The sequence below is a fragment of the Podarcis liolepis genome, assembly GCF_965112155.1.
Source record: "Podarcis liolepis genome assembly, chromosome: 2".
NCBI classification, from domain to species: domain Eukaryota; kingdom Metazoa; phylum Chordata; class Lepidosauria; order Squamata; family Lacertidae; genus Podarcis; species Podarcis liolepis.
In genome coordinates this window covers 116,704,354-116,731,586 of record NC_139555.1, presented here as the reverse complement: position 1 = coordinate 116,731,586, position 27,233 = coordinate 116,704,354, and the positions used below count along the sequence as shown (strand labels likewise).

The 27,233-nt window shown below is 45.6% G+C and overlaps 1 protein-coding gene across 1 annotated transcript; it reads left to right on the top strand.

Annotated features, from left to right (window-relative positions):
* Positions 1-107: 107 nt before the first annotated feature.
* LOC310699274 (uncharacterized protein) lies at positions 108-27,233 on the top strand (the record flags this gene model as incomplete). The annotated part of the gene is given in 17 exon segments (XM_083486896.1): positions 108-721; positions 1,921-2,016; positions 4,021-4,251; positions 5,672-5,694; positions 6,440-6,558; positions 7,906-7,938; positions 9,223-9,252; positions 11,049-11,564; positions 16,335-16,501; positions 16,503-16,961; positions 17,917-18,012; positions 20,048-20,278; positions 21,318-21,340; positions 22,105-22,223; positions 23,571-23,603; positions 24,891-24,920; positions 26,716-27,233. Coding segments are annotated over 17 exon segments (3,156 nt in total). The 5' UTR covers positions 108-289.

The following is a 27,233-nucleotide window of genomic DNA, read 5'->3' as shown; positions in this document are numbered from 1 at the left end:
CAGATTTTCTCCAATTCAAAAATTACAAGAAAGCCTACAAATGAAAATGTTAGTATGAATATCCCAAATTACTAGGTACGTGTGTGTTTGTGTGTAATCAAAAGCATGGGAAGCAATCCAGAAGCATTCGCTGCTCCTTGAGGAAACATTCAGCAGCTGCAAAGACCTGGGGACATTTAAAAAGAAAAAAAGGTCACGTGGTCACTGAGTCATTTCCAGGAAAGGAAGCTCCTGGTGACTAAAAACGGAGAAAGTGAAACTTAACTCAAGTCTTTGGCGTGAGGGAGCCATGGCTGCTGCTGGGCAACAGAATCTGGTCCAGAATCTTTGTGATGTAGCCACTTGCTGCATCTGCCTGGAATATTTTAAGGATCCAGTGATCATCCCAGAGTGTGGGCACAACTTCTGCCGGTCTTGCTTGATTCAGCGCTGGGAGGAATCGGAGGCAGAGGCTTCCTGCCCTCAGTGCAGAGAAACAGTCCAGCAAAATAATCTCATCCCCAACGGGCAACTGGCAAACTTCTTGCAATTAATCAAGAATCTCAGCGTTTTAGGAAGGAAAGAAGAAGAAAGAAAAGGAGGCGTCTGCGAGGAGCATCAGGAGCCCCTCAAGCTCTTCTGCAAAGTCCATGAAGCCCCCATCTGTGTGGTGTGTGACAGATCCAGGATACATGAAAATCACAAGGTGATTCCTCTGAAGGAGGCTTTGGAGGAATACAAGGTAGGAGATCCCTGGATCTTGAGGGGGAGAAATAGCTTTGGACTCTTCTTTTTAATTCTCAAATCCAAATTAGGCATGGCATTAATTAGTCATTGTTTATTGAGTTAGAAGCAGCCAAGGAGAAGAGTTTTTGGGTTTGATATCCCGCTTTATCACTACCCGAAGGAGTCTCAAAGCGGCTAACATTCTCCTTTCCCTTCTTCCTCCCCCACAACAAACACTCTATGAGGTGAGTGGGGCTGAGAGACTTCAGAGAAGTGTGACTGGCCCAAGGTCACCCAGTAGCTGCATGTGGAGGAGCGGGGAATCGAACCCGGTTCACCAGATTAAAAGTCCACCGCTCTTAACCACTACACCACACTGGCTGAGGGCTGAGGGCTCCTGGGATGGCTGGGAGGAGGAGGTTGAAGTCTTTCTGCTGGGTGTGACAAAGGGATCTTTCCTTGAAATAATCACAGCATCTTCAAAGATTTGAACTGGGACCATGGTGGGGAGAGAAAGGGTTAACCTCATCCACATCCCCCAGCGAGGTTGCTTTGTACTTATTAAGAACACTACAAGTGTAAATTGCACATACACAACTAAGTACATGTATCCTTTGGCTAGCAGGATCCATCCTCAGTGCTAGAGAGCAGCAAGGGATCAGCTGGGGGGGAGGGGGGGCTGAGGGCCAGGAATTGACCAGATAGTGCAGGATCCCCTCCCCAAGTATCTGTTGGAAGCAGATTTAGGAAGGGGGGTGGAAGCACCTACTGGTGGGGAGCATGCTTATTCTGGGGGTGCTGTGGGGCCTGTGCAATGAGGTTTCAGCCGGGGGGGGGGGTCTGGTGAGGATCTCCTCCCATCCCAAATGGCAAAGGACTCAATGGTTTAGAGTAGCATCTGCAAACACAAATATATATAATGCCTTTTAATCCCTTTTTAAAAATCACTTGTTCTACTACAGTGGTTCAAAAATGCTCCTGTGCCATGCAATGCAAATAATGTCAACTCTGCAAGCAACGGGTGACCTAACTGGGTCACTGAGCCCCACAGGGGTGCCGCAGAAAAGAAGGTCGTTGGTCCAGAAAGGTTGAAAACCTATGGGCCTTTATTTCCTTCAGTATACTACTTCGCAAGGCCACTGGGCGCAAGAGGCCAGTGTAACATTCATCAACTCTCTGTCTCAATCAAACCTGAGTTTTTCATTTTCTCTTTAGGGAGAGATGTGTAGCCGCCTGGAAATTCTGAGGAAAGAGAGAGAGGAAATTCTGGCCTATCAAGCAGCTCTGGACAAGGAAAGCAAAGACCTCCTTGTAAGTGTCTTTATTGTTACTAGACAGCAAACAAGCTTTTGAAAAATCAAGTCAGGACTGAGGAGTGATGGGGAAATTTGCCCATTTCAGCTTCTCTGCATTTCTCATTTTTCCATTTTGTCTGCTTATTCATTATTCTGAAAACGAATCAGATGTTAGGGTAGCTACCTCCTTGTATAAATATTTTAATACGTACTTTACCCTAATAAAGACATTTTTTGGTGAACATTACTTGGCTGGGACAACCTTGAAAAATTCAGAGGTGTGAATTTCAAAGGATTGCTCTGTTTCGGTCTCCATATTTTTCCAGCAATCACAAATTAGGTAAGTTCACCTTTTAATGCAGCTTGTTTAGTCGTTTAGTCATGTCTGACTCTTCATGACCCCATGGACCAGAGCACACCAGGCACTCCTGTCTTCCACTGCCTCCGGCACTTTGGTCAAACTCATGCTGGTAGCTTCGAGAACACTGTCCAACCATCTCTTCCTCTTTCGTCCCCCTCTCCTTGTGCCCTCAATCTTACCCAACATCAGGGTCTTTTCTAGGGAGTCTTCTCTTCTCTTCTCTTCAAAGTATTGGAGCCTCAGCTTCAGGATCTGTCCTTCCAGTGAGCACTCAGGGCTGATTTCCTTAAGAATGGATAGGTTTGATCTTCTTGCAGTCCATGGGACTCTCAAGAGTCTCCTCCAGCACCATAATTCAAAAGCATAAATTTTTCGGCGATCAGCCTTCTTTATGGTCCAGCTCTCACTTCCATACATCACGACTGGGAAAACCGGCAAGGTGATGTCTCTGCTTTTTAAGATGCTGTCTAGGTTTGTCATTGCTTTTCTCCCAAGAAGCAGACGTCTTTTAATTTCGTGACTGCTGTCACCATCTGCAGTTATCTCTCACTGCCTCCATTTCTTCTCCTTCTATTTGCCAGGAGGTGATGGGACCAGTGGCCATGATGTTAGTTTTTTTGACATTGAGCTTCAGACCATATTTTGCGCTCTCCTCTTTCACCCTCATTAAGAGGTTATTTAATTCCTCCTCACTTTCTGCCATCAAAGTTGTGTCATCTGCATATCTGAGATTGTTGATCTTAATTCCGTTTTGGGATTCATCCAGTCCAGCCTTTCGCATGATGAATTCTGCATATAAGTTAAATAAGCAGGGAGACAATATACAGTCTTGCCGTACTCCTTTCCCAATTTTGAACCAACCAATTGTTCATATCCAGTTCTAACTGTAGCTTCTTGTCCCACATGGAGATTTCTCAGGAGACAGATGAGGTGATCAGGCACTCCCATTTCTTTAAGAACTTGCCATAGTTTGCTGTGGTCGACACAGTCAAAGGCTTTTGCACAGTTTTCCAAACTTGCTGGCATATTGAATTAATGCAGCTAGATTGAGTTTATTCCCCATTTTCATTTATTATGTGAATAGCAGTCAAGGAGGAGCCTGAGAACTTGTGAGATGAGAGTGTGGAAGCAGTTCAATCCAAATCCTGATTTACCATAAATATTACTAAGGAATTGTCTTTCTAAATGTGTGCTCTCCTTCATCTTTAGGAAACTCAGGCCATTTTGAACCTTTACAGAAAAGTGGAGAGCTATGGGGATGAATTCTGCACTTTGTCCTCCTCCTCCTCCTCCTCCTCCGTTTCTGTTGCCTTCCTACACCTAAATAGCACCAGACTAAACTGAGTTTTATGTCCAAGGATGTTCTCTGAACATTTTAAAACTCTGGTTATGCCATGCCCCAAAACATGCAGGGAACATCCGTGGCTAAAAAAAATGCTCCTTTCTTTAGGCTGTAGCCCTCTGCAAAACAGAAGTCAATAGAAATAGCAATGGAGAGGGCCTCCCCTCAAAATAAACATTTACTTCTTTAGCCACTGGAGGTTGTTTTCATGTCTCTGAAAAATCAGAAGTGCCCTTCCTGTGGAATTCTCATAATTCTCTTTCTGCTGTTTTGAAAACTGACCATCTTCCACACCCAGACCTCCTCTTTTCTTGCAGAAATTAACAGAAACGGAGAGTCTGAAGATTGTGGAGAAGTTCAGACAACTGCACCGGTTTCTGGAAGAACACGAAAAACATCTGCTGACTCATGTGGAAGAGGTGGAGAAGGAGATTGCAGGGAGAAGGGATGAGCAGCTGGCCAGACTCTCCAGGAAACTCTCCTCTCTTGAGAGGATCATCCAGGAGATGGAGGAGAAGCGTCAGCAGCCAGCGAGTGAACTCCTGCAGGTAAGACGGTGGCAGGAGCAGCCCAAGGTTGGGCTCCAGGAAAAGGCTGCCCCTTTCATGTATGCAAGGAATGCAGGGGCTCAGATGATGGAGCCTCTAGTCAGGTTTGTAATGGACAGGAAGACCCAAGAGAACTGGGATGCTTAACTAACCTGAATGCAGACTAGAGATTTTTCTGTGTTCTTGATGGAACGGGAGCTGCTCTTCCGCTCTTTGCTGGTTATTTGTCTCTGAATACCTTTCAGCTTTCAATCTGGGACGCGGGTGGCGCTGTGGGTAAAACCTCAGTGCCTAGGGCTTGCCGATCGCATGGTCGGCGGTTCGAATCCCCGCGGCGGGGTGAGCTCCCGTCTTTCGGTCCCAGCTCCTGCCAACCTAGCGGTTCGAAAGCACTCTTAAGTGCAAGTAGATAAATAGGTACCGCTTTATAGCGGGAAGGTAAACAGCGTTTCCGTGTGCTGTGCTGGTGCTGGCTCGCCAGAGCAGCTTCATCACGCTGGCCACGTGACCCGGAAGTGTCTCCGGACAGCGCTGGCCCCAGGCCTCTTAAGTGAGATGGGTGCACAACCCTAGAGTCGGACACGACTGGCACGTACGGGCAGGGGTACCTTTACCTTTACCTTTCAGCTGGGGGGGGGGGTTCGTGTAGGATGCGTTCAGGCCTCCTTCCGACATGAGCCAGTCTCTTGACCAAGTTTCTCTTCCCGTTCCCTCCATGATTTCTGGGTTGATCCCCTTCCCCGTGGATACAGATGGGCCCAAAATGGTGCTCAGTCAGTGTGACCAAAGAGCAAGACAGAGGGACTCATCCAGACTGCTGCTTGTCCCAACCCTTTCCTCCAGGAAAACCCACTGTTTACTGCTGAATTAGAGCATACCTCAGCAAGGTTTTCTCTGGATTGACGTTTGCTTTGATGTTGCACTAAGGAGCAGGTTTTTCCTGAGGGAAAGCGGCAGGGCAAAGACAAAACCACTTGGACTTGTGTTTTCTGGGCACAGGAAAAGCAGAAGAGTCGATGAGCCCAAAGAAACACTGAGTTGTTTTATTACCCCTTTGGAGACATTTTATGCTGCAGGTGCTTTTTTAGTTTCCAGGTGGAAAACAGAATTTGAAATTTGGGGACTGGGACAGTGCCCTGGCAGGATTATCCTGTAGGCTTACGTATGTCTGAATAGCACAATGCAAACAGGATCAAAGTTATTAAAATATGGAAATGTGGAGAACTTGAAATCGGAACAATTAATAATTTCAGATTGGAAAAATAAAAGCTGTGAGAAACCAAAACTGGCTGATTCCGCCATCCCTACCCAAAACCTTGGCATGTGCCCAGCAGACTGACATCCGAGGGGCAGGGTCTGAGGGGGTCTTCCTAGTGTGGCCTGTGGTGTGCAGTGAATTCCCTTCTCTTTTCCCCTCTAGGATGTGAGAAGGACCTTGCAGAGGTAAGTGGATCTGGCTCATTTCCATTAGCATCACTCTTTGAAGCTGAGATGCAAGAACCTCAGACATGGCCCTCCAGGGGCTGCAGGGGGGAGACTGGAGGACTCACTCCCTGAGGCATCTCACAGGTAAAAGTAGAGCCCCCTCTTCTGAACTTGTAGCCCCCCAACTCTCCCTCCAAGGATCAAGGTCAACTGCCTCCTCCCTCCCTCCCCACATCACTTCACAAAGGGATGGGGGCTCTTTTCTTTCTCTTGCACTTTCTGTTCATGGACTTTGTGGTAATTTCAAACATCTAGAAGAGAAAGTGCCAAAGATGCTTGGGAAGAGCTTAGGATGTACCAACAGATTTCATTGTCCAAGTAGCAGCCACCCAACTCTGGGCAGCTTTGGACATCTATCCTCTGGAGAAGCTCAGGGAGGGAGGGATTGCAGGCATTCCACCTCAGGGGTTTGGTTCTTAAGTCCTGGGACCTTCCCAGAAAGTTGTTAGGGGGCAGCACTGTTTGAAGCCATGGGAGCCCTCCGGTGGTGTCGCTTGGGGTTACATCTTGTCCCTTGTGCTGTTTAGCATCCTTATGAGGCCACTGACCAGGGCTTGGAGGTGGGTGTCAAGAGATGAAGCTGAATCCTGAAAATTACCTGTTGGGAAATGAACTTCAACTTTGTTCACGTTACTGAGATGTCCTGCAATAATCAGGGAGATGGGGCCACAATGGGGCCATTCATTGTTTTTCTTTTCACCAGGTATGAGGAAAGAGAGAGTCCAGAGAAGCCACTGGCTTTCCCTCCAGAGCTGAGGAACAGGATCTTGGAATCCTGTGATCTAAATCACCTTGTGGAGGATACAGTGAGACAATGGGAAGGTAATGAAAAATGGCTGCCAGGATTTCACACTGGGAATTCTGTTACTTCTTCAGAACTGGACATGCCAGGCTCTTATTGCATGGAATTGAGTAACCCCAGGATACCTTCCTTCTTGGTGCTCCAGCCGTCATTTCCTGTCCCCCAGAATGGCCCATGTATATTGTGACGCTGGATCCTGTAAAGAAAGCCTGAACCAGAGTGTAGAGCAAAGTCAGGATTTTTTCCTCCCATGTGCATCTGTTTACAGTTATACAGAACCTCCTTTTCCTTGTGGTTCCCTGTCTGCACAATCTGGGGTTGTCCTTTTGGAGGTTCTCCTGCTCTGAATGGGGTCAAAGGGCATTAAGAAGCCCCCCGTTCCCCCTCTGCCTCCTGCTCAGGCTTCTTTCTCAGCCGTGGAGCCAAGGCCTGAGCCGTCTCCTCCTCAGACGTCCCCCTGCAGCTGCCATATCTAGGGCTTCAGCCTTCAAGATCTCCTGAGAGTTCCCCCATTGAGAGTGGAAGCAAGAGCACATGAGCCCCAAAGGGCACAATTATGCTTGTGAAGAACCTTAAAGATTTGTAGAAGGTTTGTGAGGAAGGGTTTCCTTTTGCCTGAGAGCTCTGCCAGTCCTTCTACAGCAACCTTTGCTTCTACTTTATGGTTCACAATTTTGCCCCCCCCCCCACTTTACTTGGGGAAGATGTGAAGGCTGCCTCCATCTCCCCTCTGCATCCTTTTACGGGATTCCTATTGCTCTGCCTCTCCTCCAGTCCTCCAATGTAGAGCCCAATTTCAGGGACAAAGTTCAGAGACCAGCAGGATTCATGCTGAATATTTTTATTCTCTTATTTGTAAGCTTGCTTTATGATTGCTGAGTTTTAAAGCTTTGGTTATTTTCGTAGATTCTTCCTATGATTTTCTTGTTTTTAATTATTTTTTGTACAATTTAATTAATATTTAATAATTGTACTTGAATTTAAGAATGTCAAGGAGTTGGGAAATAGAGAATTGCAGCTGTAATTAATAAGTTAAAGAAGAATCTAAAAGAAATTGAATTGAATAATTAGTTAACTGAGGAGTTGCTGAAGAAATATAAAATAAGGATGCAGAAAAGGGGAGGTATGGGGAAGTCCGGGAAGTAAGGTGTATGAAAGTATGGTTATGAAATTATATATGTTTATATGTGTGTATGTCTATGTATTGTGTATTGTTTGTGTTTACTTTGTGTTTGGAAAACCAATAAAAATTTATTTTAAAAAAATGAATTTAAGGATGCCACGTTATGAAGTGTTACTTTTGTATGGAGATTTATTTCTGGTGGAAGAGTGTTGCCCTTACACTTTATATCTTTTTTCTTCCTCAGATGCTCTGCTATTCAGTGAACAGATTCAGAAAGGTAAATTTACAGGGGAGGAACAATTTCCCCCTGGGGGGGGATAGGGACTGATATTTCATGGGTGTTGAACCATCTGTTCTGCAGACTTTGGGACCCCCATCAATGGTGTTACTCTGGGAAACAGTCCTCTAGTGGTGTTTGGGTTCTTTGTCTGTCCCGTGAATGAACTGGGAGGGAGTTTGAAGGCTTGGACTGGGGGCAGAGCTTGTCCCTGAGAAGAACCTGCACACCAGTCTGGGTTCCTTTCTTGCCTATAGACTATTATTCTGGTTTCCTGGTTAATTTTATAGATTTTGCTTTCTTTCATAAAATTTATATACTGCTTGATTGTGGGGGAAAGCCTCAGAGCCTTACAATATCTTACAAAAGCCCTTAAGGAAGATCCTACAGGGTCAGTCCAATGTCCATTTTGTGAAGTTCTCATGTATAAGGAATCTCCCTTGCATTTTGTTTTCCCTCCACACAATCTGGAGTGGTTCTTTTGGGGCTTCTTGAGATTTGCTTGGATTTCCCCCTCGTGAAGTGTGTTAAAAGGGGCACCCGCAAGCACCCAGTCCCTCCTCCACCTCCTGCCAGGCTGGTCTCCCAGCAGCAGAGCAAGGCCTGAGCCGCCTCTTCGTCAGAGTTTTAACCTCACCAGCCATTTCTCGTGCTTCAGCCATCCCCATCTCCTCAGAGTTCCCACACTTCTTATGAGATCAGCCCCATTCCATGTGGGAGGATTTCCCATTGCACGAGACCCTTAGAATTACATGACAAAGCTCTGCAGCTTCTTCCACTGCAATTTGGTTTGTCAGCGTACTTGGAAATTCCAGTTTCAACAGCTTTTCCCCACCAGTTTATTTGGGGCAGATGTTAAACCTTTCTTCATCCATCCAGTTCAGATCCCCATTTCATTTGTGGATTTTGAATGATTGTATTCTGCCATTTTCTACTATGGTTTACTATTTCTGATTTTCCCATGAAATCATGGAATAGCAGAGTTTGAAAGGATCATCTAGTCCAGCCCCCTGCAATGCAGGAATTACAACTAAACACATTAATTGTTTTAATTCCTTAGGCTTAGTGATATTATATTCTCAAGAATAATCTTTTGGAGAATATTTAACATCACTACTTAGACCTACAGCTGTCGTCTTTGCAATTATTTGTTCTAAGATTTAATCTTTTGCTTGAAATAAGGAAACAACAGATGCTATGTTATGGTGATGTTTTGTAAAAAAAGATTTAATTTATTTAGCTATTGCATTGTAGCCTGTTAAGCCTGTTTTTTTGCTTCACCAGATGTTCAGTCATTCAGAAATCTTCAGAGAGGTAAATTTCACATGGAGACCCCAATTCACAGGGGGAGGGAACTAGTATTTCATGGGGGTCAAGAGTCTCTTCTGTACAGCTTGACTCTAGCCCTGCTGTTTGTACCACAAAGGCAGAGAGGGTGGACTTGAAGGTGCAGAAGGGGGAGAGAGAAACTGCCCAGAAGGATCATATAAAAGAGGGAAGAGTTTCATTCCTGCCTACAGAGAGTTGGGTTGCTTTTCCATGTGACCTTTTTCAGGACTGGTTGCCACATGTCCTCTTTTTCTCAGACATGTCATCTACTTTCATGATTAAAATTCTCCCCTGGGTGGATTTAAAAAAATTTTATATTTGGCAAAATGTTTCAGGTTGTTTGGTTTGGTTTACAGTAACCCATTAAAAAAATTCTAGTGCATTAGACTCAGATCTAAGGTACCCAGCTATGCTAGCCTAGAGCAAAGAATCGCAACAGAGCAGCATCTTAAGCTAGCCCCATCCTGTATAAAAGCCTTCTCTTGTGGCTGAACTAAAAGGACACTGGCTCAGCTACAAGATCTTGAGGAAGGAGTCTGGGAGGGCAAGAGTTAACACCCCCCTGCCCTTAAGGAGAGTCCATAAGTACATGTTTAACAGTTTAATAAATTGTTCTGTGCACACTTGCGTTCACAAAGATGTGAACATGAGCCCAAATACTTTCATGTGGCAAGCGAGGGAGCAATATGTATTATTATTATTATTATTGTTGTTGTTGTTGTTGTTGTTGTTGAAAGTTAAGAACATTGCTACTAGCAGTATATCACAGCTTCAAAAGCCTACATAGAGTAGGGGTATTTAAAATGAATGTCGTCTTAGCGATCCATGGTTAAGAGTAGAAGTTGGCAAATGTGTCCTCTTTTTTGCTCTTCAAAATATGACAACTCTACACTTGCCTATCATGACTGTCTCAGCCCCTGATTGGTAACCTTTTGAGTTATTCTCCCTTCCCCCAGGGAACTAGTCTTATGGTATATATTAATTCCAAAAGAAAAGCATGGATTAATAAGTCCTTTTTAAAATTGCCCTGCCACCTGACTCCTCTTCCCTGGCGGCAAGCCCCAAACTTCCAAGATGGTGGGGAGGAAGGCAAGGAGAGACCAAGTGGGTGAGAGAGATGGAGAGCAGGAATAAACAGGCTCCCCACGTAACACAATTTTCACTTGTGGGGGGCACGAGGGCCCAGAACGTGGCCCCCGCAAATGTGAGGGGAGGCCCATATGTGGTTTTATGTTGTATTTTTATGCTGTGAACCACCCTGAGACCTATGGATGAAGGGCAGTATGCCATTATTATTATTATTATTATTATTATTATTATTATTATTATTTTATTACAGGGGGGTCCTCATCTCCCAGCCCAGCCCAGAGGTCCCCAAAGGCCATTTCCCACAGAGATTGTCAGAGGAAAGCAGCTTCTCTCCTCTCCTGCCTCCTCCAGTTCTCCTCTCTTTCCCCTTAGATAACACAGAAGAGCTGAGTAAAAGGTTTCCTGGGTGGTTTTTCCTTTTAGAAAATGTCTGGGTTTAGACAAGGGCAGGAACAATATACATTGAATATAAGAAAGTGAAGGAAACCGATTTAAAAGCCAACAAGGAAGATATTTATTCTGATGAAAGGCTGCAAGGAGGAGTCTCAGTCTTGCATGTGATCCAAATAAATCCCATTCATCTGAAATGGAATCTGGGTTTTTTGGGGTTTATTATTATTATCAAGATGTCCATTTCTGTCTCTCCGCTGACTCTGCCTAATCTTCTCTCTCCCTCATCTTCTCCCCAACAGCAAATGTCACTCTGGATCCAGAAACAGCCCATCCCCAACTCATCCTGTCCAAGGATCAGAAAAGCGTGAGAAGGGGAGACAAACCTCAAGCCCTGCCTGATAATCCTGAGAGATTCAGTGACCGGCCTTGTGTGTTGGGACGTGAGGGATTCACAGCAGGCAGACATTTCTGGGAAGTCACTGTGGAAAGTGGGGAATGGTGGGCTTTGGGGGTTGCCAGGAAGTCTGTGGAGAGAAAGGGCAGCTTCTTCTTATTCCCTGAGAGAGGGATCTGGGCTGTGGGGGATCTGGGAGGGAAGTACTGGGCCTTCTCATCCCCTGGTTGCTTTCCTCTGTCCCTGAGTGAGGAGCCCAGGAGGATCCGGGTGATTCTGGACTATGAAGGGGGACGTGTGTCTCTTTCTGACGCTGACTCAGGAGCCGAACTCTACACGTTCTCAGGAGCCTGGTTCTCTGGAGAGACCCTCCTCCCTTTCTTTCGCCTGTGGGGAAATGAAACCCACCTGAAGATCTCCTGAGGAGACTAAATCTGCCTCTCAGGCCCAGCAGGAGTTTCTCTCCAGACCAGAGTGACTGACATAAAAACCATTTACCCGCCAAGAGCAGGTTGGGCAGTTTTCCAAGGGCCCTTTGAGAGGATTCATTCCAGTCAAAATCATCAGAAATAACCAAACAAAAATGGGTTGCTCTTGCTTTGCATTTTCCTTCCTTTTCCCAGAATTCCCTTTGCAGCTTACTTCTTAGAGAGACAGTCACACTTTAAGGAGTCCTAATAAATTTTCTCACCTTCAATCTTGTTTTCTATTTGAGATGTCTGATTTGGCAGAGGACGAGACTCTTAATCCCAGGGTTGTGGGTCTGAGCCCCACGTTGGACAAATGTTTCCTGCACTGCAGGGGGTGGGACTAGATGACCCTCAGGACCCCTTGCAACTCCGTAATTCTAGGAAACCTTCCTCTCCCCACAAGACCTTATGCAGCTGTGAAAATGCATGCATCATTGGATTAATAGATGACTAAAAAATGAACCCCTTCACCCACATCAGGCAGGATAGCTCCTTGCGCTGGAGACCTCAGACGGGATGAGAAAGAAATTGAACAGGGCATCATCTTCAAATGCCCTCTGTAGAAACAGCCTTGCCATCTCCACACGTTGTCAGAAATATTGAGTGGGGCTTCTGCTCAGTTAAATGTGTTTGAGTGGATGCATTAACATTCCTTATTTACAGGCTGGATTCTGTACATTGGGGGCATCAAATGGGGTGTCCTCTTTATAATGCTTTATAATGCTGGACTCCAACTCCCCTCCAACCCATCCAGCATGGCCAGGGGACAGAGAGCTTCCGGAAGGGGCCCCATGGCCTGTACTGCCCTATACATTACGCAGGGCACCTTCTCTGTGTTCGTCAGCTCCACCCCAAATAAACAGTGCTCCCCCAAGGAGTGTCATTTCAGCACCAGCTACATCTGATTTCTCTCCTTTGATTCTAAAAGCTGGAACAACACATGCCTGTGGAATTGACAACTCACAAATATCAGGGACGACTCACTCTGACTCCACTATCAGGGCCACTGACTACTGACCAGTGCAGCCTGCTCTCCTTTCCCTGCGTTTTCCACGGGGTGGTGGCACATGATGGAATAAAGACACTTCCCTCCCCCACCTGCCTGAGCACCACCTCCCCTTCCACCATCCCCTACATGATGTTGGCCTCGTTTGTTTCTCATCGTATGTTTCCCTGTGAGCCTCCACTCACCTGTGGAAAGACACAAAAGTGGCCCATTTCGTCCAGAGCCCAAGAGGGGCCACCCAGACCCCTGTGGAAAACCTGCAAGGAGGACCAGAGAGCAAAAGCAGCCTTGCCCACCCCCCTCCTGCAGCCGCCAGCAAACAAACTTTACAAGCATGGGCGCCAACTTGAATAAAAATATTATTGGCGGGGGGAGCAGATAAGCCCTAATCCCCTCCACCTTCTCCTTGGTTTTATCCCTCGGTCACCTCCTGCACCTTCCCCTGCTCCTTGGCGGTGGCACGCACCCCTTGCTCCGGGCACCCTGAGCTAGGGGTCTGGCCCAATGCCCACCCCCACTGCTGACAGGCAACACCACGCAGCCCCTTCCACACCATCCTTGGTCAAAAAAGCAGTCCTCGTTACAAATGGGAGGGGCCAAAGGCCACATTGGGAACCCCAGGGAGAAGCTGACTGGAGTGGCCATTTTGACTAGAATGGACAAATATTGGCTGTGTCCCTAACACATTTCGCTTGCATTGGCAGTCAGAATGCAGAAAAACAATGGGAGCAATAAGCATCTTCAAGAATGCTGTTTGAAGGCGCACAACACAGTGTGACTATAAATGACACAATGGATGAAACATCAGGGCTTAGACTGAACCATTTTTAAAGTAGGCCATGCTGGAAATAGGCATACATAGAACTGAGCAAATGCCAATATTGCATGAGGTTGCAGAGCAGAGAGAGAAAGAAAGAGAGAAACCAATAAGGGTTATTCCACTGCTACCGCTACTGTCACCTAGTAACAGTCACTCATAGAATCATAGAGTTGGAAGAGACCACAAGGGCCATCGAGTCCAACCCCCTGCCAAGCAGGAAACACCATCAGAGCACTCCTGACATATGGTTGTCAAGCCTCTGCTTAAAGACCTCCAAAGTAGGAGACTCCACCACACTCCTTGGCAGCAAATTCCACTGTCGAACAGCTCTTACTGTCAGGAAGTTCTTCCTAATGTTTAGGTGGAATCTTCTTTCTTGTAGTTTGGATCCATTGCTCCGTGTCCGCTTCTCTGGAGCAGCAGAAAACAACCTTTCTCCCTCCTCTATGTGACATCCTTTTATATATTTGAACATGGCTATCATATCACCCCTTAACCTCCTCTTCTCCAGGCTAAACATGCCCAGCTCCCTTAGCCGTTCCTCATAAGGCATCGTTTCCAGGCCTTTGACCATTTTGGTTGCCCTCCTCTGGACACGTTCCAGTTTGTCCATCACTGTTTCTACCCCAACTGGTCATTATAACTTTAAGAACTAGTACCTGAGCTTGTTCCTTTCCTCCTCCTTCCCCATTCCCCTTTCCCTTTATGTCACTTTTAGCTTCTTTTTCATTGATTTGTGAAACTGCATTCTTATTGCACCGCAAACACATGCTTATGTTCAAAGAAAGTGGTTTGAGAAGCACAAATCAAGCATTGCTGCAACCAGCAAGTTTTCAAACCATAGTGATGGGTGGAGCAGAGAAACAAACTGCTAGGACTGTCGGAAACGCAGCTGAAATTATGGCAAGGTGTTGTGAGCAGGTGCTAGCAACATGGGGACCTAGTGCTGGTTAAATCATTTATTCCCCCCTCACACTGCTTTTTATCCCCAAAACAGCTCTGTGAGGCTGACTGGTATCAGGAACAGCAACTGGTCCAGGGGATTCTGAATTCCTAAAGCTAAAAAGGGACTTGAACCCAACTCTCCCCAAGCCCAAGTTTCTAGGCATCTGGTTGTCTCCACCATCTCTGCTGCCCAAAGTCAACAAGGACAGGCTGAAAAGTTACGCATTTACCTGCTGGGGAATATGGTTAGGTAAAGGTAAAGGGACCCCTGACTCTTAAGTCCAGTCGTGGCTGACTTTGGGGTTCTGGCGCTCATCTTGCTTTATTGGCTGAGGGAGCTGGCATACAGCTTCCAGGTCATGTGGCCAGCATGACTAAGCCGCTTCTGGCGAACCAGAGCAGCACACGGAAACGCCGTTTACCTTTCTGCCGGAGCGGTACCTATTTTATCTACTTGTACTTTGACGTGCTTTTGAACAGCTAGATTGGCAGGAGCAGGGACAGAGCAACGGGAGCTCACCCTGTCACGGGGATTTGAACTGCTGACCTTCTGATCAGCAAGTCCTAGGCTGTGTAGTTTAACCCACAGCACCACCCGCGTCCGCTATGCAAGACCTTAGCCAGGGCCATTAATCTCTTAGCAGGCAGGCAGAGCAGTAAATTCACAGGCAGCACTTAACTGGATTACAAGCAGTTTACATTCCTTTACATGATATAAGGCAGGTACTACAATATTCTTAATACACAGCTATTTCAGAAACATTTCGCAAGCATTAATGAAGAAGAAAATATAGCATTATAAAGAAAATTAAAAAGACACTTTTGCATTACTTTTTGAAACCTCACAGTATTGTAGATGATAAAAATTAAAATTATTGTTTTCCTTACCTGCACTAATGATAGTCATTGTTTGGATGGGGGGCTTTTATCCATTTCCGCAGTCACACAATCAATCAATCATAAAACGAAAAACAAGCCACAGTCACAAAAATGAAGCAACACAAACAAAAATGCGAAAAAATAGCAAAAGCACCAAATACCACCTCAGAACACTGCAATCAGAAACGGAAGACTTTGATTACGATGGGGGGCGGGGGACGACTTAAATTAGCTGTGCAAGGGTCAAAACGGGAGGAAAAAAGGCTTAATTACGATGGGGGGAACTTAAATTAGCTGCACAAGGGTGAAATGGAAACTCAGGAGCACATTTGGCTTCTGAGGCAAAGTTCGAAAACCGGAACACCTACTTCCAGATTTGCAGTGTTCGAGTTCTGAGTTGTTTGGGAACTAAGCTATTCGAAAATCAAGGTACCACTTTATAACCATCCAAAGTCTCCGTGAATTTTATCCTCTGTTAAAGCCCTCCAGGTTTTTCAGCCATTGCAAGGGACCACACTTTATTAGGAATATAAGGAGACTTCACACTATGTAGTAATATGGATTAATAATAATAGCCAAGTCATAACAGGCATTCATATCTAGAGAAGGAGCTCCATAACTGGGGGGCCACCATGCAGATGGTACCTTCTGAAAGGCCAGCCCATTGCTCCATGGAGGTCAGTACTGCCTCCACTGACTGGCAGCAGCTCTGCAGGGTCTTCAGTCAGGGGGGCTTCCCAACCATACCTGGAGATGTCCTGGCCAGGGATGATGGGAGTTGTAGTCTTCAGCAAAGAGAGGGCACCAGGTTGGCAATGCTGAAAGCGTCTGTTTCAATCTGAAGATTTTTGCCAGCTTGCTATGAACGGATTAAGTTAAAATTAGCAACCAGACTTTTAGGAGTTCTCATCACGGAATCAAGTCCCACTTGCTAAATCAGAACTCCCGTCCATTTAGGGCAGCAGCAAAATTTATCCAATTCAAAAATGACAAGGAAGCCTACCAATGAAAATGTTACAGTGTGAATACCCCAACTTAGTAGGTACCTGTGTGTTTGTGTGTAATCAAAAGCATGGGAAGCGATCCAGAAGCATTCGCTGCTCCTTGAGAAAACATTCAGCAGCTGCAAAGGTCTGGGGACATTTAAAAAAGAAAAAAAAGATCACGTGGTCACTGAGTTTCTGAGTTATTTCCAGGAAGGGAAACTCCTGGTGACTAAAAACGGAGAAAGTGAAACTTAACTCGGGTCTTTGGCGCGAGGGAGCCATGGCTGCTGCTGGGCAGCAGAATCTGGTCCAGAATCTTTGGGATGTAGCCACTTGCTCCATCTGCCTGGAATATTTTAAGGATCCAGTGATCATCCCAGAGTGTGGGCACAACTTCTGCCGGTCTTGCTTGATCCAGCGCTGGGAGGAATCGGAGGCAGATGCTTCCTGCCCTCAGTGCAGAAAAACAGTCCAGCAAAATAATCTCATCCCCAACCGGCAACTGGCAAACTTCTTACAATTAATCAAGAATCTCAGCGTTTTAGGAAGGGAAGAAGAAGAAAGAAAAGGAGGCGTCTGCGAGGAGCATCAGGAGCCCCTCAAGCTCTTCTGCAAAGTCCATGAAGCCCCCATCTGTGTGGTGTGTGACAGATCCAGGATACATGAAAATCACAAGGTGATTCCTCTGAAGGAGGCTTTGGAGGAATACAAGGTAGGAGATCCCTGGATCTTGAGGGGGAGAAATAGCTTTGGACTCTTCTTTTTAATTCTCAGATCCAAATTAGGCATGGCATTAATTGTTTGTTGTGTAAAAAGCAGCCAAGGGGAAGCCTGAGGGCTCCTGGGATGGCTGGGAGGAGGGAGTTGAAGTCTTTCTCTCTGCTGGGTGTGACAAAGGGATCTTTCCTTGAAATAATCACAGCAACTTCAAAGATTTGAACTGGGACCATGGTGGGGAGAGAAAGGGTTAACCTCGTCCACATCCCCCAGCAAGGTTGCTTTGTACTTATTAAGAACACTACAAGTGTAAATTGCACATACACAACTAAGTACATGTATCCTTTGGCTAGCAGGATCCATCCTCAGTGCTAGAGAGCAGCAAGGGATCAGCTGGGGGGGAGGGGGGGCTGAGGGCCAGGAATTGACCAGATAGTGCAGGATCCCCTCCCCAAGTATCTGTTGGAAGCAGATTTAGGAAGGGGGGTGGAAGCACCTACTGGTGGGGAGCACGCTTATTCTGGGGGTGCTGTGGGGCCTGTGCAATGAGGTTTCAGCGGGGGGGGGGTGTCTGCTGAGGATCTCCTCCCATCCCAAATGGCAAAGGACTCAATGGTTTAGAGTAGCATCTGCAAACACAAATATATATAATGCCTTTTAATCCCTTTTTAAAAATCACTTGTTCTACTACAGTGGTTCAAAAATGCTCCTGTGCCATGCAACGCAAATAATGTCAACTCTGCAAGCAAGGGGTGACCTAACTGGGTCCCTGAGCCCCACAGGGGTGCTGCAGAAAAGAAGGTCGTTGGTCCAGAAAGGTTGAAAACCTATGGACTTTTATTTCCTTCAGTATACTACTTCGCAAGGCCACTGGGCGCAAGAGGCCAGTGTAACATTCATCAACTATCTGTCTGTCTCAATCAAACCTGAGTTTTTCATTTTCTCTTTAGGGAGAGATCTGTAGCAGCCTGGAAATTCTGAGGAAAGAGAGAGGGGAAATTCTGGCCTATCAAGCAGCCCTGGACAAGGAAAGCAAAGACCTCCTTGTAAGTGTCTTTATTGTTACTAGACAGCAAACAAGCTTTTGAAAAATCAAGTCAGGACTGAGGAGGGATGGGGAAATTTGCCCATTTCAGCTTCTCTGCATTTCTCATTTTTCCATTTTGTCTGCTTATTCATTTATTATTCTGAAAACGAATCAGATGTTAGGGTAGCTACCTCCTTGTATAAATATTTTAATACGTACTTTACCCTAATAAAGACATTTTTTGGTGAACATTACTTGGCTGGGACAACCTTGAAAAATTCAGAGGTGTGAATTTCAAAGGATTGCTCTGTTTCGGTCTCCATATTTTTCCAGCAATCACAAATTAGGTAAGTTCACCTTTTAATGCAGCTTGTTTAGTCGTTTAGTCATGTCTGACTCTTCATGACCCCATGGACCAGAGCACACCAGGCACTCCTGTCTTCCACTGCCTCCGGCACTTTGGTCAAACTCATGCTGGTAGCTTCGAGAACACTGTCCAACCATCTCTTCCTCTTTCGTCCCCCTCTCCTTGTGCCCTCAATCTTACCCAACATCAGGGTCTTTTCTAGGGAGTCTTCTCTTCTCTTCTCTTCAAAGTATTGGAGCCTCAGCTTCAGGATCTGTCCTTCCAGTGAGCACTCAGGGCTGATTTCCTTAAGAATGGATAGGTTTGATCTTCTTGCAGTCCATGGGACTCTCAAGAGTCTCCTCCAGCACCATAATTCAAAAGCATAAATTTTTCGGCGATCAGCCTTCTTTATGGTCCAGCTCTCACTTCCATACATCACGACTGGGAAAACCGGCAAGGTGATGTCTCTGCTTTTTAAGATGCTGTCTAGGTTTGTCATTGCTTTTCTCCCAAGAAGCAGACGTCTTTTAATTTCGTGACTGCTGTCACCATCTGCAGTTATCTCTCACTGCCTCCATTTCTTCTCCTTCTATTTGCCAGGAGGTGATGGGACCAGTGGCCATGATGTTAGTTTTTTTGACATTGAGCTTCAGACCATATTTTGCGCTCTCCTCTTTCACCCTCATTAAGAGGTTATTTAATTCCTCCTCACTTTCTGCCATCAAAGTTGTGTCATCTGCATATCTGAGGTTGTTGATATTTCTTCTGGCAATCTTAATTCTGGCTTGGGATTCATCCAGTCCAGCCTTTCGCATGATGAATTCTGCATATAAGTTAAATAAGCAGGGAGACAATATACAGCCTTGCCGTACTCCTTTCCCAATTTTGAACCAATCAATTGTTCATATGCAGTTCTAACTGTAGCTTCTTGTCCCACATAGAGATTTCTCAGGAGACAGATGAGGTGATCAGGCACTCCCATTTCTTTAAGAACTTGCCATAGTTTGCTGTGGTCGACACAGTCAAAGGCTTTTGCACAGTCAATGAAGCAGAAGTTTTCCAAACTTGCTGGCATATTGAATTAATGCAGCTAGATTGAGTTTATTCCCCATTTTCATTTATTATGTGAATAGCAGTCAAGGAGGAGCCTGAGGACTTGTGAGCTGAGAGGGTGGAAGCAGTTCAATCCAAATCCTGATTTACCATAAATATTACTAAGGAATTGTCTTTCTAAATGTGTGCTCTCCTTCATCTTTAGGAAACTCAGGCCATTTTGAACCTTTACAGAAAAGTGGGGAGCTATGGGGATGAATTCTGCACTTTGTCCTCCTCCTCCTCCCCTGTTTCTGTTGCCTTCCTACACCTAAACAGCACCAGACTAAACTGAGGTGTTTTATGTCCAAGGATGTTCTCTGAACATTTTAAAACTCTGGTTATGCCATGCCCCAAAACATGCAGGGAACATCCGTGGCTAAAAAAAATGCTCCTTTCTTTAGGCTGTAGCCCTCTGCAAAACAGAAGTCAATAGAAATAGCAATGGAGAGGGCCTCCCCTCAAAATAAACATTTACTTCTTTAGCCACTGGAGGTTGTTTTCATGTCTCTGAAAAATCAGAAGTGACCTCCCTGTGGAATTCTCATAATTCTCTTTCTGCTGTTTTGAAAACTGACCATCTTCCACAGCCAGACCTCCTCTTTTCTTGCAGAAATTAACAGAAACGGAGCGGCTGAAGATTGTGGAGAAGTTCAGACAACTGCACCGGTTTCTGGAAGAACACGAAAAACATCTGCTGACTCATGTGGAAGAGGTGGAGAAGGAGATTGCAGGGAGAAGGGATGAGCAGCTGGCCAAACTCTCCAGGAAACTCTCCTCTCTTGAGAGGATCATCCAGGAGATGGAGGAGAAGCGTCAGCAGCCAGTGAGTGAACTCCTGCAGGTAAGACGGTGGCAGGAACAGTCCAGGGCTCTGCTCCAGGAAAAGGCTGCCCCTTTCATGTATGCAAGGAGTGCAGGGGCTCAGATGATGGAGCCTCTAGTCAGGTTTGTAATGGACAGGAAGACCCAAGAGAACTGGGATGCTTAACTAACCTGAATGCAGACTAGAGATTTTTCTGTGTTCTTGATGGAACGGGAGCTGATCTTCCGCTCTTTGCTGGTTATTTGTCTCTGAATACCTTTCAGCTGGGGGGGGGGGGTTTCGTGTAGGATGCGTTCAGGCCTCCTTACGACATGAGCCAGTCTCTTGACCAAGTTTCTCTTCCCGTTCCCTCCATGATTTCTGGGTTGATCCCCTTCCCCATGGATACAGATGGGCCCAAAATGGTGCTCAGTCACAGTGACCAAAGAGCAAGACAGAGGGACTCATCCAGACTGCTGCTTGTCCCACCTCTTTCCTCCAGGAAAACCCACTGTTTACTGCTGAATTAGAGCAAACCTCAGCCAGGTTTTCTCCAGACTGACGTTTGCTTTGATGTTGCACCAAGGAGCAGGTTTTTCCTGAGGGAAAGCGGCAGGGCAAAGACAAAACCACTTGGACTCATGTTTTCTGGGCACAGGAAAAGCAGAAGAGTCGATGAGCCCAAAGAAACACTGAGTTGTTTTATTACCCCTTTGGAGACATTTTATGCTGCAGGTGCTTTTTTAGTTTCCAGGTGGAAAACAGAATTTGAAATTTGGGGACTGGGACAGTGCCCTGGCAGGATTATCCTGTAGGCTTACGTATGTCTGAATAGCACAATGCAAACAGGATTAAAGTTATTAAAATATGGAAATGTGGAGAACTTGAAATCAGAACAATTAATAATTTCAGATTTGAAAAATAAAAGCTATGAGAAACCAAAACTGGCTGATTCCGCCATCCCTACCCAAAACCTTGGCATGTGCCAGGCAGACTGACATCCGAGGGCCAGGGTCTGAGGGGTCTTCCTAGTGTGGCCTGTGGTGTGCAGTGAATTCCCTTCTCTTTTCCCCTCTAGGATGTGAGGAGGACCTTGCAAAGGTAAGTGGATCTGGCTCATTTCCATTAGCATCACTCCATGAGGCCGGGATGCAAGAACCTCAGACATGGCCCTCCAGGGGCTGCAGGGGGGAAACTGTAGGAGTCACTCCCTGCAGCACCTCACAGGTAAAAGTAGAGCCCCCTCTTCTGAACTTGTAGCCCCCGATTCTCCCTCCAAGGTTCAAGGTCAGCTGCCTCCTCCCTCCCTCCCCACATCACTTCACACAGGGATGGGGGCTCTTTTCTTTCTCTTGCACTTTCTGTCCATGGACTTTTTGGTAATTTCAAACATCTAGAAGAGAAAGTGCCAAAGATGCTTGGGAAGAGCTTAGGATGTACCAACAGATTTCAATGTCCAAGTAGCATCTTGTCCAAGTAGCAGCCACCCAACTCTGGGCAGCTTTGGACATCACTCCCATCCTCTGGAGAAGCTCAGGGAGGGAGGGGTTGCAGGCATTCCCCTCAGGGGTTTGGTTCTTAAGTCCTGGGACCTTCCCAGAAAGTTGTTAGGGGGCAGCACTGTTTGAAGCCATGGGAGCCCTCCGGTGGTGTCGCTTGGGGTTACATCTTGTCCCTTGTGCTGTTTAGCATCCTTATGAGGCCACTGACCAGGGCTTGGAGGTGGGTGTCAACAGATGAAGCTGAATCCTGAAAATTACCTGTTGGGAAATGAACTTCAACTTTGTTCATGTTATTAAGATCTCCTGCAATAATTAGGGAGAAGGGGCCACAATAGGGCCATTCGTTGTTTTTCTTTTCACCAGGTATGAGGAAAGAGAGAGTCCAGAGAAGCCACTGGCTTTCCCTCCAGAGCTGAGGAACAGGATCTTGGAATCCTGTGATCTAAATCACCTTGTGGAGGATACAATGAGACAATGGGAAGGTAATGAAAAATGGCTGCCAGGATTTCACACTGGGAATTCTGTTACTTCTTCAGAACTGGACATGCCAGGCTCTTATTGCATGGAATTGAGTAACCCCAGGATACCTTCCTTCTTGGTGCTCCAGCCTTCATTTCCTGTCCCCCAGAATGGCCCATGTATATTGTGACGCTGGATCCTGTAAAGAAAGCCTGAACCAGAGTGTAGAGCAAAGTCAGGATTTTTTCCTTCCATGTGCATCTGTTTACAGTTATACGAAACCTCCTTTGCCATGTGGTTCCCTATCTGCACAATCTGGGGTTGTCCTTTTGGAGGTTCTCCTGCTCTGAATGGAGTCAAAGGGCATTAAGAAGCCCCCAGTTCCCCCTCTGCCTCCTGCTCAGGCTTGTTTCTCAACCGTGGAGCCAGGGCCTGAGCCGTCTCCTCCTCAGACGTCCCCCTGCAGCTGCCATATCTAGGGCTTCAGCCTTCAAGATCTCCTGAGAGTTCCCCCATTGAGAGTGGAAGCAAGAGCACATGAGCCCCAAAGGGCACAATTATGCTTGTGAAGAACCTTAAAGATTTGTAGAAGGTTTGTGAGGAAGGGTTTCCTTTTGCCTGAGAGCTCTGCCAATCCTTCTACAGCAACCTTTGCTTCTACTTTATGGTTCACAATTTTGCCCCCCCCCCACTTTACTTGGGGAAGATGTGAAGGCTGCCTCCATCTCCCCTCTGCATCCTTTTACGGGATTCCTATTGCTCTGCCTCTCCTCCAGTCCTCCAGTGTAGAGCCCAATTTCAGGGACAAAGTTCAGAGACCAGCAGGATTCATGCTGAATATTTTTATTCTCTTATTTGTAAGCTTGCTTTATGATTGCTGAGTTTTAAAGCTTTGGTTATTTTCGTAGATTCTTCCTATGATTTTCTTGTTTTTAATTATTTTTTGTACAATTTAATTAATATTTAATAATTGTACTTGAATTTAAGAATGTCAAGGAGTTGGGAAATAGAGAATTGCAGCTGTAATTAATAAGTTAAAGAAGAATCTAAAAGAAATTGAATTGAATAATTAGTTAACTGAGGAGTTGCTGAAGAAATATAAAATAAGGATGCAGAAAAGGGGAGGTATGGGGAAGTCCGGGAAGTAAGGTGTATGAAAGTATGGTTATGAAATTATATATGTTTATATGTGTGTATGTCTATGTATTGTGTATTGTTTGTGTTTACTTTGTGTTTGGAAAACCAATAAAAATTTATTTTTAAAAAAATGAATTTAAGGATGCCACGTTATGAAGTGTTACTTTTGTATGGAGATTTATTTCTGGTGGAAGAGTGTTGCCCTTACACTTTATATCTTTTTTCTTCCTCAGATGCTCTGCTATTCAGTGAACAGATTCAGAAAGGTAAATTTACAGGGGAGGAACAATTCCCCCTCCCGGGGGGGGATAGGGACTGATATTTCATGGGTGTTGAACCATCTGTTCTGCAGACTTTGGGACCCCCATCAATGGTGTTACTCTGGGAAACAGTCCTCTACTGGCGTTTGGGTTCTTTGTCTGTCCCATGAATGAACTGGGAGGGAGTTTGAAGGCTTGGACTGGGGGCAGAGCTTGTCCCTGAGAAGAACCTGCACACCAGTCTGGGTTCCTTTCTTGCCTATAGACTATTATTCTGGTTCCCTGGTTAATTTTATAGATTTTGCTTTCTTTCATAAAATTTATATACTGCTTGATTGTGGGGAAAAGCCTCAGAGCCTTACAATATCTTACAAAAGCCCTTAAGGAAGATCCTACAGGGTCAGTCCAATGTCCATTTTGTGAAGTTCTCATGTATAAGGAATCTCCCTTGCATTTTGTTTTCCCTCCACACAATCTGGAGTGGTTCTTTTGGGGCTTCTTGAGATTTGCTTGGATTTCCCCCTTGTGAAGTGTGTTAAAAAGGGGCACCCGCAAGCACCCAGTCCCTTCTCCACCTCCTGCCAGGCTGGTCTCCCAGTAGCAGAGCAAGGCCTGAGCCGCCTCTTCGTCAGAGTTTCAACCTCACCAGCCATTTCTCGTGCTTCAGCCATCCCCATCTCCTCAGAGTTCCCACAATTCTTATGAGATCAGCCCCATTCCATGAGGGAGGACTTCCCATTGCACGGGACTCTTGGAAGTACAGTGCAAAGCTCTGCCAATTTTCTCTCTGCAATTTGGTTTGTCAGCATACTTGGAAATTCCAGTTTCAACAGCTTTTCCCCACCAGTTTATTTGGGGCAGATGTTAAACCTTTCTTCATCCATCCAGTTCAGATCCCCATTTCATTTGTGGATTTTGAATGATTGTATTCTGCCATTTTCTACTATGGTTTACTATTTCTGATTTTCCCATGAAATCATGGAATAGCAGAGTTTGAAAGGATCATCTAGTTCAGCCCCCTGCAATGCAGGAATTACAACTAAACACATTAATTGTGTTAATTCCTTAGGCTTAGTGATATTATATTCTCAAGAATAATCTTTTGGAGAATATTTAACATCACTACTTAGACCTACAGCTGTCGTCTTTGCAATTATTTGTTCTAAGATTTAATCTTTTGCTGGAAATAAGGAAACAACAGATGCTATGTTATGGTGATGTTTTGTAAAAAAAGATTTAATTTATTTAGCTGTTGCATTGTAGCCTGTTAAGCCTGTTTTTTTGCTTCACCAGATGTTCAGTCATTCAGAAATCTTCAGAGAGGTAAATTTCACATGGAGACCCCAATTCACAGGAGGGGGGGGACTAGTATTTCATGGGGGTCAAGAGTCTCTTCTGTACAGCTTGACTCTGGCCCTGCTGTTTGTACCACAAAGGAAGAGAGGGTGGACTTGAAGGTGCAGAGGGGGGGGGAGAGAAACTGCCCAGAAGGATCATATAAAAGAGGGAAGAGTTTCATTCCTGCCTAGAGAGAGTTGGGTTGCTTTTCCATGTGACCTTTTTCAGGACTGGTTGCCACATGTCCTCTTTTTCTCAGACAGGTCATCTACTTTCATGATTAAAATTCTCCCCTGGGTGGATTAAAAATTTTTTTATATTTGGCAAAATGTTTCAGTTTGTTTGGTTTGGTTTACAGTAACCCATTAAAAAAATTCTAGTGCATTAGACTCAGATCTAAGGTACCCAGCTATGCTAGCCTAGAGCAGAGAATCGCAACAGAGCAGCATCTTCAGCTAGCCACATCCTGCATAAAACCCTTCTCTTGTGGCTGAACTAAAAGGACACTGGCTCAGCTACAAGATCTTGAGGAAGGAGTCTGGGAGGGCAAGAGTTAACACCCCCCTGCCCTTAAGGAGAGTCCATATGTACATGTTTAACAGTTTAATAAAGTGTTCTGTGCACACTTGCGTTCACAAAGATGTGAACATGAGCCCAAATACTTTCATGTGGCAAGTGAGGGAGCAATATGTATTATTGTTGTTGTTGTTGTTGTTGTTGTTGTTGTTGAAAGTTAAGAACATTGCTACTAGCAGTATATCACAGCTTCAAAAGCCTACATAGAGTAGGGGTATTTAAAATGAATGTCGTCTTAGCGATCCATGGTTAAGAGTAGAAGTTGGCAAATGTGTCCTCTTTTTTGCTCTTCAAAATATGACAACTCTACACTTGCCTATCATGACTGTCTCAGCCCCTGATTGGTAACCTTTTGAGTTATTCTCCCTTCCCCCAGGGAACTAGTCTTATGGTATATATTAATTCCAAAAGAAAAGCATGGATTAATAAGTCCTTTTTAAAATTGCCCTGCCACCTGACTCCTCTTCCCTGGCGGGAAGCCCCAAACTTCCAAGATGTTGGGGAGGAAGGCAAGGAGAGACCAAGTGGGTGAGAGAGATGGAGAGCAGGAATAAATAGGCTCCCCACGTAACACAATTTTCACTTGTGGGGGGCACGAGGGCCCAGAACGTGACCCCCGCAAATGTGAGGGGAGGCCCATATGTGGTTTTATGTTGTATTTTTATGCTGTGAACCACCCTGAGACCTATGGATGAAGGGCAGTATGCCATTATTATTATTATTATTATTATTATTATTATTATTATTATTATTATTATTATTTTATTACAGGGGGGTCCTCATCTCCCAGCCCAGCCCAGAGGTCCCCAAAGGCCATTTCCCACAGAGATTGTCAGAGGAAAGCAGCTTCTCTCCTCTCCTGCCTCCTCCAGTTCTCCTCTCTTTCCCCTTAGATAACACAGAAGAGCTGAGTAAAAGGTTTCCTGGGTGGTTTTTCCTTTTAGAAAATGCCTGGGTTGAGAGGAGGGCAGGCACAATACCCATTGAATATAAGAAAGTGAAGGAAACCGATTTAAAAACCAACAAGGAAGATATTTATTCTGATGAAAGGCTGCAAGGAGGAGTCTCAGTCTTGCATGTGATCCAAATAAATCCCATTCATCTGAAATGGAATCTGGGTTTTTCGGGGTTTATTATTATTATCAAGATGTCCGTTTCTGTCTCTCTGCCTAATCTTCTCTTTCCCTCATCTTTTCACCAACAGCAAATGTCACTCTGGATCCAGACACAGCCCATCCCAAACTCATCCTGTCCGAGGATCAGAAAAGCCTGAGATGGGGAGACAAACCTCAAGCCCTGCCTGATAATCCTGAGAGATTCAGTGACCGGCTTTATGTGTTGGGACGTGAGGGATTCACAGCAGGCAGACATTTCTGGGAAGTCACTGTGGGAAGTGGGGAATGGTGGGCTTTGGGGGTTGCCAGGAAGTCTGTGGAGAGAAATGGAAGCTTCTCCTTAAAGCCTGAGAGAGGGATCTGGGCTGTGGGGAAGTGGGGACACCACTACTTTGCCTGGACATCCCCTGATCTCTCTCTTCTGTCCCTGAGGGAGAAGCCCAGGAGGATCCGGGTGACTCTGGACTATGAAGGGGGATGTGTGTCTCTTTCTGACGCTGACTCAGGAGCCGAACTCTACACGTTCTCAGGAGCCTTGTTCTCTGGAGAGACCCTCCTCCCTTTTTTTCATCTGTGGGGAAATGAAGCCCACCTCAAGATCTCCTGA